This window comes from Octodon degus, unplaced genomic scaffold (assembly GCF_000260255.1).
Source record: "Octodon degus isolate 3935 unplaced genomic scaffold, OctDeg1.0 scaffold00062, whole genome shotgun sequence".
Classification (NCBI taxonomy): domain Eukaryota; kingdom Metazoa; phylum Chordata; class Mammalia; order Rodentia; family Octodontidae; genus Octodon; species Octodon degus.
In genome coordinates this window covers 1878807-1891538 of record NW_004524638.1, presented here as the reverse complement: position 1 = coordinate 1891538, position 12732 = coordinate 1878807, and the positions used below count along the sequence as shown (strand labels likewise).

General features: G+C 44.8%; 1 protein-coding gene and 1 long non-coding RNA gene across 2 annotated transcripts in view; both read right to left on the bottom strand.

Annotated features, from left to right (window-relative positions):
* LOC111817571 overlaps positions 1 to 3753 on the bottom strand; it is a 6806-nt gene extending 3053 nt beyond the window's left edge. The window contains exon 1 of the long non-coding RNA XR_002821734.1: positions 3742 to 3753. This is a non-coding gene — a long non-coding RNA (uncharacterized LOC111817571). The remainder of the gene's footprint in view (positions 1 to 3741) is intronic.
* Asap1 (ArfGAP with SH3 domain, ankyrin repeat and PH domain 1) overlaps positions 1 to 12732 on the bottom strand; it is a 393896-nt gene that overhangs the window by 30980 nt on the left and 350184 nt on the right. Inside the window, exons 17-22 of the mRNA XM_023718810.1 lie at positions 11812 to 11998; positions 11507 to 11592; positions 9631 to 9746; positions 9415 to 9482; positions 7408 to 7515; positions 5605 to 5833 (exon numbers count right to left, since the gene is read on the bottom strand). Coding sequence (XP_023574578.1) covers positions 5605 to 5833; positions 7408 to 7515; positions 9415 to 9482; positions 9631 to 9746; positions 11507 to 11592; positions 11812 to 11998 — 794 coding nt within the window. The remainder of the gene's footprint in view (positions 1 to 5604; positions 5834 to 7407; positions 7516 to 9414; positions 9483 to 9630; positions 9747 to 11506; positions 11593 to 11811; positions 11999 to 12732) is intronic.

Below are 12732 nucleotides of genomic sequence, written 5' to 3'. Positions count from 1 at the left end.
CATTTTCTAATGCTTTTCCTAAATTTAAAATTGCCAGATTAGTACTGCATATATTTATTTCATATAACATGTGGTTCCTAAATGTGTATATACTATGAAATGACTGAATTGAGCTAATTTACATGCACTACCTCATATTTATTTATTTGTGGTGAAAACACTTATAGGCCATACTCAGGAATTTTTCAGAATACATTATTATTAACTAGTCACCCCACCACTATGCAACAGATTTCTTGAATTTATTCCTATCTAACTAATCATAGTTTTTATAGCATAGAGCTTAAAGGAAGAGAAAGTTCATGTTAACTATTCTTAAAGGTGATAAAACATACTCTGTATTTATGCAGAAAAAGGCTCCACGTGGAAGGAAGGAGCTGCTATCTCCATCCATGTTTATGGGGAAACGGGCACAGAGAGGGGCAGTGGCTAAGTCAGCTGCGGAACTGGCCAGGAGTCCAGCAAGGCAGGCCGGAGCCCCGCAGGACACTGCTCTGGCAGCGCATCTTCGCAGAAAACAGCACTAGCTGTTCATCTGTCCTTTGATCTCTCTCTGTGGCACAGATAATTGAGAGAAAAGTTGTGGATTCAAGGATGTAGGATTGGTTCTTTAACAGTTACTCATACATCCCTGAACTGAAGGAGCACAACAAGGATTTTCTGCTTCCCCTTCTTCAGGCCACTCAATTAGAGGGCCTGAGTCAGTGGCCACACTGAGGGCAAAAATCACAGACAATGCTCTCAGCCAACACTGGTGAGTCTTGTGCAATATGTTGAAAAGCACTGAGAAAAACTGACAAAGGCAAACAAATGAAAACACGCCAAGCACAAATCCAGTACGAAGCACAGACGACAGTCCATGAGAAGCTATGACTCAAAGCAGTCAATTCTTTGCCTGAAATTAAAAAACACTTGGAAACCTTAAAGTCATCAATATATCAATAATTAGTGCCAACTGGAAACTATCTCCCAAGTGTGAATCACCCTGCAGTCACTTTCCTAATGGCAGGCTGCTGCAATAAGCTGAGATGTGTTCTTTTCTATTCATCTCTGTCCTCTGGCCTCCTGCTACAGGCCCTGGGGGAAGCTGAGAAATGCCGCATAAAATGCGCACACAGCTGCACCTGGGGACAACTGCCACAAACACTTCACACAGAGACTTTCAGCAAGTCAACTCTCACACCCCCAGCACATCTGGTTTAGTTCTATGCATGCCCCCACCTTACTCTGACCACCTATTTTTGGGACATGCTCCGATTCGATTCTTTCTGTTGTTGTTCATGCATTCAATAAGCACTGACACCAAGGAGCACCATACTCTGCGTGCCGAGACAGCTCCTTCCCAGCCTGCCCTTAAGAAGTGTTCTTTAGCACGAGAGCAGACTGAATACTCCCTGGGCTCTCTCTGTGACACTGAGCCACACTCCTCCTTCCCTGCTCTTCCAGCAGCACCGCTCAGTGGGCCAGGGGCTGTCTGACTGTTTATGGCCACACAGGCCAGCTCCAGGACAGCAGGAGCACTTCTCCCATCTCTATTCTCACTCCTGGGATATCTATCGGCCTGAAGACAGACAATGGGATGGCGCCAAGTCACAGCTGCTGAATGCTCTGTGTTCACTACTCTACAAACTTCATTCCAAATTCTCTAAGCAGGGATCCAACCAGGTAGACCCCCCAGTGCTTATTTCTCAGATGAAGACCCTGAAGCAGCCTATTGCTAAGTGTAAGGCAGAGACATGCAAGTGCAGAACTGGCCCTTATGGGAGAAGGAATCAGTCTCTTCTGGGGCAAGGGAAAGGAAGCTTTTTGAAAGAAGAGAAAAGAAGTTTGAAGTCCTTCCCCGGCTGCATCTACCGGGGCCTGCAGTGTGCCAGCGCTGTGTTGCTTCTGTGCAGGGTGTCTGCTGGTTTATCAAACTAAAGCTAGAACCTATCTGAGGCTGGAGGTCTGCACTACAGCAAATGTGTATGAAATGCCCGGTTAATGCTTGCAAGTATTCACATGTTGTGCAAAGGGCTCTACAAAGCCCAATTCCAGGGGCCTCACATAATGAGCTGTGATGAACACACCAGCTGCACCAGGTCCTAAGAGCCTGGCAAGTTAGGCCCCTGCCCCTCACCCCCCTTTAAATACAGAGTCTCACTAGATAGTTCAGGCTAGTCTCACTACATAGCCCAGACTGGCTTTTAACTCGAGCAACGCTTCTACCTCAGCCTGCCAAGTGCTGAGAGGATACGCACACACCATCAAGCCTGGCGAAAGTTAGTCCTTCAAGGTAAATGATCCCTTCTGAGTCAGATCTATCCCTCATTTACTTTACAAGTCCTTTGAGATAAGGACTTACACATCGCTGGCCCTCGCTACTTGGAGCACCTCTTAATTTAGCAGACTTGGGCAACATCAGTGTGGTAGTGCCTATTCCTTAAAGGATTCCCTTCTTAAAGGATGAGAAGCTGCAGACGCATGAGGCCTGCAGTGGGATCCCCAGTGGGGCACTAAGTGCCAGGTGTCTCATGCTTCTCATTCAGCCTCTGTAACACTGTGAGACAGTGACTGTCAGGTGCAAGTTTCTGTTATTGTTACTCAAAAAGTATGAAGCTGAACAACAGAGGAAAGCCAGAATTCTAAAGTTTTAAATTATTTAAAATCTCAATTAAATCAAACCAATCCATCAAACAAAAACAAACAACGTGTGTCTTTATAAAGGCCCATTCTGTGCGGTGAGTACTGTGGTAGGGTGCCTGTCCCTCATGTTCTTCCACACTGTGGACACATGGACAGTCACTGAAGTTCTTTAGTGCAGAGGCTTGCATTTCACACAATGCTTTCTCCACAGCCCATTTTGCTGGATTCTGATGACAACCCCACAAGGCAGGCAAGAGAAAGCCGAGGCACCTTCTTCAACTCAGCCAAGAAGGAACTAGAAGATTTGGTGTGACAGACTGTGAGGCCGCTTCTCATTTTCTATGCTACTCCAGCACTGTGACACCTGAAGCAGACGCCCTGAGCCTACTAGGGTTTAGTGTCTTTATCTGCATAGAGGGATGCAGACTGTGTTCATCTTTCAGCATTCTATTGGTGCTAACCCCCCCCCCCCAGTCCTAAGGTTATTTTAACTTATCAATGACAGACAAATCGTGGCAAGCCTGAAGCACTTCTAACCTTCAGTTACTCTCTCTGGAACTCAGCTCTGAAGAGAAGTCAGGCAGCACAGTGTTCCTAAGCTGAGAATACAGAATTCTGAATCGTGTTGAGATTGGAGCTCTGCTCAACCACAAGGAGGCTTTGCCTTGTGGTAATTGAGGCTAAAATTTCCTGAATTTTAACGAAGTGCTGAGTTTCTTGAAAATATTCCTAAGTAGGGTTCAAAAGAATCCTTAATATTGAGCTCCCCTGTATGTGGGGACTTTGCCATGAGCAAGCTTCTGCTTCAGCGGAAAATACCACCTAAATTCACAGTTGTGAAGAGGGACCATGGCTCGGCTTTCCAGGCCATGGAGAAATGGTTCTCGTGCAAATGGTTCTATTTGCAGAATGAAGAGGAATAAATGTAGGGCCCACAAAAAAGAACTATCTCTGCATAAGCATCAGCTGATCTTTAACAATGTTTCTAGTAGCTCCATTCTAAACATTACTAGTTTTTCAAATGCAATGACATGAGTCAAGGTAGCCATGTCCCTTATAAGTCATAAGAAGGCTGCTCCCTCATGTCTTACCAGTAGGCAGACAAAGTCTCTGAACCTGATGTGCCACTGGGAGCAGCCAGGAGGGACACTCAGTGTAGTAGGGAGGGATTTCTATTTTCAATTATGGGCTATCTTTTTAAGGGGCAGGATAAACAGTCTATCCTTAGTTGACCACAGTTGGTATGGCCAAGTCTCTAAGCTCTTGTTTCAGCAGCTGAATCACTGAATAAATTTAGTCTTTGTTTTCTGGGTCTTTGGTAAAGAGCTAGAGTTTATTCAAGGCAGCAGAGGTATGCTTGGCACTGAGCCCAAAAGGGTATCTTATGTGGTTCTGTGTCCCCCTGAAATAAAATCACAGAAGGGGAAGAAGGAAGTGCGTGTCAGTCCCCAGGACTGGTGCCAGTTTCTCCTGCAGCCCAAGTGGCAGATGCCTGATGACATGGAAACTCTCTGAACAGATACAGAGAGGCATCTTGTCTGGACAGGCCATTGTATCATGTCTATAACCACAATAAGGAGAAGGGAAATCTTTCAGTCGCCTCTTCTACCCCTTATTTGGTCTGGGAGCTTTCCGCAGCCCCCTTCAGGGCACACAGAGCGCACCTCTGCTTCATCAGGTGGCTACCCTGGACGGTCTGACTTCCCAGGCAAACAGCAGCACAGCACTCAGCACGCTAGTGGTGCAGCTTGATGTGTGCATGATTTTAAAAAGTATGTTCCAATACAAGGCGCGGAATGGTGGGAAACACCAGCAGGGCAAATCTTTGGCTACATGTGCTACTGGTCATCTTGGATGAGAGAGAGCTGCTTAGGCCAAAGCCTTAGTTTAATTTTCATTATTTTATGATGCATGAGGCCATTTGGGGTCTCTGTAAGAACACAGCTTCCATTTATAACATGATTTCAATGAAGAATAAGCTCTGAAAAAACACCACTTTGTATAAAGCTCACATTCCCCAGAAAATAGCCCCAGTGTGATTATTCAAATAGGCACGGCATTGTGCACCGAGAGGCTCTCAAGCTCTGTGCTAGCACGGGCTGAGCACACACGGAGCACCCTGCATTTTCATTTACTGGCAAAGACCACACTTGAAGCTGCAGCTCAGGGAACCTGTCAGCTATCTCCACGACTTCATATGCTGGCATTTCTGTGCCTTATCTTGTCCCTACTCAGGTATGAACAATCTGTCCAAAGAGTGTACAGGACGAGGGCCTTGGTGCTGCAGAACAGTGTGGTAGGTGTGTGAAAGCTGAGCTCCACGCTCTTTCCAGGGGAAACTCCCCTCCAGAGAAAAGCAGTTTTCAGGGCAGAGTGCAGGCGACAGGCTAGAGTCCCAAGCAGCTGAGAGCCTTAGGCCAGTTCCTTGGTATCTCTGAACCACAGTCCCCGCATCTACACCATGCCAGGACCTACCTCTTGAGATCACAGAATGAGAACGCTTGGCTTAGGCCCTCATGGACGAAAAGTGGTCCCCAACTGTTAGCCATCATTACTACTACTAGCACCTTCACACAGAGGTACGCAGTGTAGAGAAAAGTAGTATTTCAAAGCATTGAAATTCTACCCCGTGTTACACACAACACAGGTTTTGGAGCCACGCAGATCTTAAAGACCGTATCTCTCTTCTATCACGCAGCAGCTGTGCGGCCATGGGAGAACGGTTCTATTTGTTTGAGCCTTGGTTTCCTGTCCTGTAAAATGGACATAAAGCACACGGACTACTGTGGAGCTATCACAAGATAACGTATGGTGTGTACACAGCAACACTGCCCTTCTTGCTGCTTGTACCTGTTTCACACCGTACTTGACAATACGTTCCACATGGTGCCACTCAAACACACCTTCAGTTCTGAGCCCAAAGCTGGAGGGGCTGCCAGCTCCGAGGATGGAGCTGCAAAGCCCTTTCCAAGCCCATACCTTTCCCGGCGTTCCGAGGGGGCAGCGGGGGAGCCTCTGCAGTTGGTGACGTGGGCGAGTCTGTGCTTGTGGAGACGAACATCTGGTTGGTGAAGGCTCCGTAGGAGAGCCGCTGCTTGTCCCGTGGAGTGCTGAAACCGGGCAGTGCCAGCTTGTCTTGCGGGGAGATGCTTGAGGAGTGGCAGAAGCTCTGAGGTCTGGGCGAGCGCTCTTTCTTGACAGGACTTGGCTGGTAGATGAAATAACAGTGGATGAAATAATAACTGAGGACTAGCCCTGAGGTGTATGAAGACCTCCGCAGGCTCGGATCTGGCGGTCAGCTGGATTCCTGAAGCTCTGTGCGCAGTCTGAGGTCAGCCACCACAAGCACCCCATGGCAGTGACACAGTGCATGGGACGACGCTTCCATGCCCCAGCAATCACCTATTCAGAACTGGCTAGGGATCCTCAGAGTACTCAGAGAAGCGCAGTGTAAGGTTATAGTCAGATTTAGCCTTTCATTAACAAATACCTGCCCTGTGCAGGACACTTTTCACCCACATTCCAACAGCATTCCCATCCATCTGTAACATGCGACATAAAGTTCTTTCTCTGCTCAGTCCTCCAATGCTGAAGTTCTCAGTCTTCAGCACTCTAACTTATACCCTCTTGGAAAGGCAGCTCACTCCTACCATGGCTCTGAGGGCTCACAGATATGCTGATGAGTCACACACCCGTGAATCCACCTGACTCTTTCAACTCCCAAACATCTGCAACCGCCTCTGCAGTGTGTGGCGTTCATGTGCAGACACAGTGTCAACGTCCACTCAGCTGGCCAAGAGGCCCCAAGCCAACTGGAACCCCAGGCACTGCGCGGACATATTGGTATGGTCAGCACTGTACGGAAGAGAAAAGTTAAAGAATTTAGTAACCCATGTAAATTCTCATCTCTAGTAAAGACAGTCTCATGAATTAAGAACTACCTCTAAAAGAGTGGCAGAAAACTTAATTCATGAGACTGTCTTTACTAGTGATGAGAATTTGCATGAGTTACTTAATTCTTTAACTTTTCTCTTCCGTACAGTGCTGACCATACCAGTGTCCTTTATGCACATTTGGTAAAGATGGACTGAAATAACACAAGTGTTCAACACAGCCTTGTCCATAGTTAAACACTTCCTAAAAGCAATTTTTAGTGTTTATTAATTGTTGCTTTGCAAGTCAATTAATATGTTAGCATATCTAGTTTATGGTATCCCAGTGTTTGATCAAATACCAAAGTTGATGTTACAACATTTTTGGGGGGCAGTGGAGTGGTGGTGGGGGTGTGTGGGGCGGGCAGAGTTGAGGACTGAACCTAGAGCCTGTGCATGCTAGAGCCTGTATCGATCATCCTAGAGCCTGTGGTCGATCACTAAGCTAGATCCCCAGACTACATTGTATTCTAAGATGTGACTGACCATTAGAATGAGAAGATTTTTGTACCACCCTCCACGGGAGCAGGCCTGATCCAGTGAGTTGGAGGGCTCAAGGGAAAAGCAAAGAATTGTGCTTCGAGACTGCCTTCAACCTCAGTTCTGTATCACCTCTTGCCCAGACCTGCACCACTCACAGCCTTAACATAAATCTCTCCGTGTCCTTCTACGCTACTTGTTGTTTCTCTGGAGAACACTGACTAGGACAGCTGTCGAGGTCTCGAGCAGGGACTGGTGGTTCAGCATCAAGAATGGTGCTTGGTACGCCAGGTCACAAGATGAAATGGCTCCTGGCACAATGCAAAGAAACTGGGAGGAGGCAGGGAACTCAGGGCAGCCACGTACTTACTTTGTCATCTAGATCGTCATCACTTTCATCCATCTCCTCCTGTCGAAGGTTCCACTCATATTCAACATGGACGTGTGGGTTGAACTTGCCAGCTTTAGCTTGGGAAAGCTAGAAGTGACAGCAAGAGTATAACATTTTAAACAAAATGCCAAACATTTTAGACACCCGGGCATTACACAAACACTGACCAAATCCCAGTTTATTTCTGTTTTCAAGTGAATCAGCAGCAGATGTTCTTTTTGTATGCAACACTGATTAAGACAAGTTAGGCTACTAGGCACAGTCCTTCTTATTTTGATATCTTTATTTTTCTTTAAAATCAAAAGCTTTCTCAATATGAAAATGAGTGTTGGTGGCACACATCTCTACTCCTGGTATCTGGAAGGCTGAGGCGGAAGATCAGTGTGAGTTGGAGGCCAGCCTGCACTGCAGTGAGTTCAAGGCCAGCCTGAATTACACGGAGGAGGCTCCGTCTCAAAAATTGAACAAGTCTGACCTAACCCAACCTACCCAACCCCCAAAAAACTAAAACAGAATTTTCATAACTGCAAATTCCTGGCTGGAATTCCAAACAAATTTAGGAGTCTGTCAAGTTTCAGAGGTAGGGTCTAGGCCAGTGATGGCAAAACTTTTAGAGCTTTCAATGATAAAAGCACTGTGGTATGTGTGCCACAGGGTCACCACTATTGTCGTAGTCTTTTTCTTACTTATAAAATGCAGGCAGGGATAACCTGTCTCTAAGGATTCTTACTTTTTGACAAAGGATCTCACTCTTTAGTTGAGACTGGTCTTTTTTTTTCCTGTACTGGGGATGGAACCTAGGACCCTGCACACACCACTCAGGCCCTCATGCCACTGAGCTGTCTCCCTGGCCCAATTGAGGCTGTTCTTGAACTCCCTATGGAGTAGAGGTTGGCCTCTAATTCATGACCTCCTGCTCCAGCCTCTTGAGTGCTGGGATTACAGGTGTGTATCGCCATGCCTGGATCTCAGAGGAGTCATTTAAGAGTAAAAGAAATTCAACCACTAGGTCTGGAATCTGGCACTCATCATACATCGGAGGGAATGTAACTTTTTCCCTCTTATTTCTTCTAGGCATTAGCCTTTGATTGCAGTTCGTCCCCTCTAAAACTCATGTAATATTTAATACCCACTGTGAAGGACTGAGTGGGAATTTAGTCTGACGATGGTGTTTGGAGGGGAGGACTTTGGGGTGTAAGGATTAGATAAGGCCATGGGGTAAAGCCTCCTTGACCGAACACTGGTAGCCTTGGAGAAGGGGGATGGAGGTCGGACCCCCCCCGCCCGCACACACACAAAGAGGCATGCGTGCTCCCTGTCTCTCATGGCACGGAGGAGGCCATGAACCAGAGATATGAGTCAAAATAAACCTCTTCTTTTATAACTCACCCATAGTGTGGTATGTGTTATCAACAGACTAAGATTATTAAGCAAGAACTCATGAAGTAAAAATAGAGAATGCGCAAGAAAGAATGGGGAACAGTTAGGAGAAAAGCATGTTTAACATTTTGAAAATCATTACGCTCTGAGCTTTCCTTGCCTAATTTTTCAAAGTGGTTTCTCAAATAATTTTTCACTGTTGCTGCAGAGAAAGCCTAATGGTCTGACAAATCAAAAATAGGACCTCAATCTGTAATCGCATACGGCAATGACGCCACCTCTCCAGTGCCTTTCAGTGTCCCTGTACTAACTATGCTTAAAACCCACGTGGATGGCAGACCTGCTATTCTACCACTTCTTCAACACAGCTTAGTAGAGCTGGGGAGATAGCTTTGCGGCGTAAGGGCCAGCCGTATGAAAAATACATAAATTAAATTTAAATCTCTCTCTCTCAGTGCTGGGTACATTTCTTTAGACAATGTTTACCAACATGAATCTGCTCCTTTTATTTCCAATTCCAGCTTCTCAAAAATGACATTTTCCCCCCAAAATGACATTTTAAAAACAACTGATATTTAATAAACTTCCCCTTCCAATTTTGCTTACCAGATCTTCACACTGGGTAGCTTTCAGTCTCTTTGCTATGTCCAAGGCAGTTTCTCCAGCTTGGTTCACTAAAATAGGGGGGGAATAAATTTCTATTATTAATCTAGGCTAGATCTTACAAAGGCAATGGGCAATAATCAAATACAATATGCAACTATGAGTTTGAGTGAAGAAATATTCTCAGGTGGTTTTGAAGACATTTAGTGAAACTCTCACCAATGTCCACAGTGGGCTTGCTCCTGAGAAGCAGCTTCAGACACTCAGGCTTGCCATACATGCTACAGTAGTGCAGAACTGTGTTTCCCATTGAGGTTTGCTTATCCAGGTTTCCACTGAAAAATATGATCAGAAAAAATGACTTACTTAACAACTTAAAACTATATATACAATAGTTCTTCCCTTATTCATAGAGTATATGTTCTTTTAAAACCTTTTGCAGATATCTTAAACCATGAATAGTACCAGAGTCTCTATCTATCTATCTATCTATCTATCTATCTATCTATCTATCTATCTATATCTATATATATCTTACTGTTCCTATAAGATATCTAAGGATAAAGTTTAATTTATAAATTAGGCACTATAAGTAACAATAATAATAAAAAAACAGAATAATTATCACAGTATATTGTGATGGAAGGTATTTAAAAATTATGAATTATTTTTGGAGCTTTCCTACCATGGCAGACTGCAGGTAACTGACACCTTAGAAAGTGAAACCACAGGTAAAGGAGAGACTACTATAATCAGCTCCTCTGTCCTTTTCCTCCCTTCTTCTTTCTCTTTCTCCCCTCCACTACCCTGCATTCTCTTCCTTGAGTAAGGGTCAAATTATGTCTGTGGCATGGACTAGCCCTGAACTTGTGACTGTCCTCCCTTAGCCTCCTAAGTTACAGGGTGGCAGGTACTATGCTGGGCCTTATAACCACTTCTTTCTGTGCTAATAACTAACTCAAATTTGAAGGCTTATCATAAGGGAAAGTTAAGATGGTTCTAACATTACACCCAAATTTGTAAATAAACTGAGGGTAATGGCCAGTACCGAGTAATGGCCTACCAGGGCGCTGACTGAGGCTCAGCTTTCACAAGCAGTAAATCATTTAATCTTCACACCCACCTGACAAGGTACTATTAATAGCCTCTATTGTAGCAATGAAAAACCAAGGCACCGAGAGGCAGATGAAGACAGGGATGATGGAAGGGAGACTCAAAGACAGGCAACCTCTGGAGCCAATGCTCTTACTCACTGCCCTGGGTTGCCCCTAAGGAAGAGGCCTGCACCTTTAGACAACCCAGCTGGTGTCCAGGTACCATTCTCTGTATGTAGATTCAGATTCCCTTCTATTTGGTCACTCTCCTTGGGATAGCTTCAGCTCCTCTATATACTGTTGCTTACAGAGTAATCCAACAAAGAATCCAGCAAACACAAATCTTTGCTACGTTCAGGATTATATGCCCATCAGTATGTCCTTAATTTGAATTAACCACTGATCCAGCTGTTTACATTTGCTGTCTCACACTGAGTTTATGAACAAGGAAAACTTCATAAATCTGGATGCTATGTAGTATTAAGTCCTCTCTCTAATCTTTCCTAGTACAGCAGGTTTGGAAAGAGACAGGATTTCACACTTAGTGAGGTCAGGAATCGGTAGACTACAGCCTGTCAGCCTGTCAGCCATCTTTAGCCCACCCTGTTTTATGTAAATTAATTTCTGGGAACACAGTCATGTTCATTCACATGGCCTGAGGCTACTTTCACACCACAGTGATGGAGGTGAACAGAGGCACTGGAGATTTCACGGCCTGCAAAGCTGAAAATTATTATTACCCGGCCAAAAAAGCTTGCTGAATCTTGATCTGGGCTAATGACATGGCTGCTCTGTGATAACTTCTAAGTTATGCTCAGTTAAGTCAACAGAAGTTTTTTTTTGTGTGTGTTTTAGGGAAAGGTCTACAGGGTGTTAAGGGTCTCACTACTAGATCAGACTCGTAGTGATCCACCTGTTTACAGCCTCCCAAGCACTGGGATTACAGGCGTGCACCACCACACCTAGTCTAGTTAATTTAATAGAGAAAACAAAAACCATACCAGTTTTGTACAAGGAAGTCGACCAAATGGAGCGATGTCTGGTCTGCAGTTCGGACGGCAAGATGAAGGGCTGTCTCCCCGAGCTCCTAGGAAGGGAAGGACAAGTCTAAGTACAGCAGTCACAGGCCTACTGGACTCCGCAGCTCCCGTCCACTCTCCTAGCAGGTAAGAGCCCCCTCTTCCTCTTGTTTAGACAGGTTCACCCACTCACTGTATATGAATCTCATTATATTATATCAAGATAACATAAGCAATCATTTAAGCTAATTTCTTCCTTCTAATTCCATGGTTTAGTGAGGCCTCACCTGTCCAGATTCCAACAGAGGTTCCATCAACTCTACCCCTTCTGCATAGACTTGAATTAGTGCAAGTAAATCCCTGGACTTGATAGCCTCAAGTAATTCATTCAGCTTAGCTGATGAAGAGGAACAGGTTTTCCTGGAGAATCTATGGTCTACGTACTTTGCAGTGATATACTCTTTTCGTACAGTCCTAGAACAGAGCAAAACGAAATGACCAAGAATTCTTACTTTCTAAGAGTTAAGAAAAGTTTAAATATTTCTGACAGACATTTCTATTTGAGAAATTATTTTAATTAAAATTTGCTTCTTTCAAACAAATCAGGTTTCAGATCAAATTATTCCAAAAGAGACAGAAGGAATAAATGTACTACATCAATCACATAAACAAGGACAAAAAAAAAAAAAAAAAAATCACACAACTATCTCAACTAATGGAGAAAAGCCTCTGAAAACTACAACATTCACTTAAGATAAAAATCTTGAAAATGGGCTGGCCAAATAGCTCACAGGATTAAAGCACCTGCGTAGGCAGAGGGAGGGGCCAGGAGTTCGATCCCCAGGCCTGCTGTGCCAGCCCCACTCTGGGGGCAAGCTGAGATGGTGACTGAGACTAGGCGTGGTGGCATGCGTCTGTAATCCCAGCGCTTGGGAGACTATAAATAGGAGGATCACTATATACGAGTTTGATCTACACAGTGAGGCCCTGTCCTAAAATGCAAAACTAACAAACAAACAAACACTTGAAAAGAGGCATTCTAGGACCTTATCTCAATCTGATAAAAGCCTTTCATGACAGATGGTCAGACATCACCACAATTAAATGGTAGCAAAGTTGAAAGTTTTTCTTCTAAAATCAGTAACAACAGCTCAGTAGTCTAGGCGCCTGCCTGGCAAGCACAAGGACCCGGGTTTAATTCCTGGTAC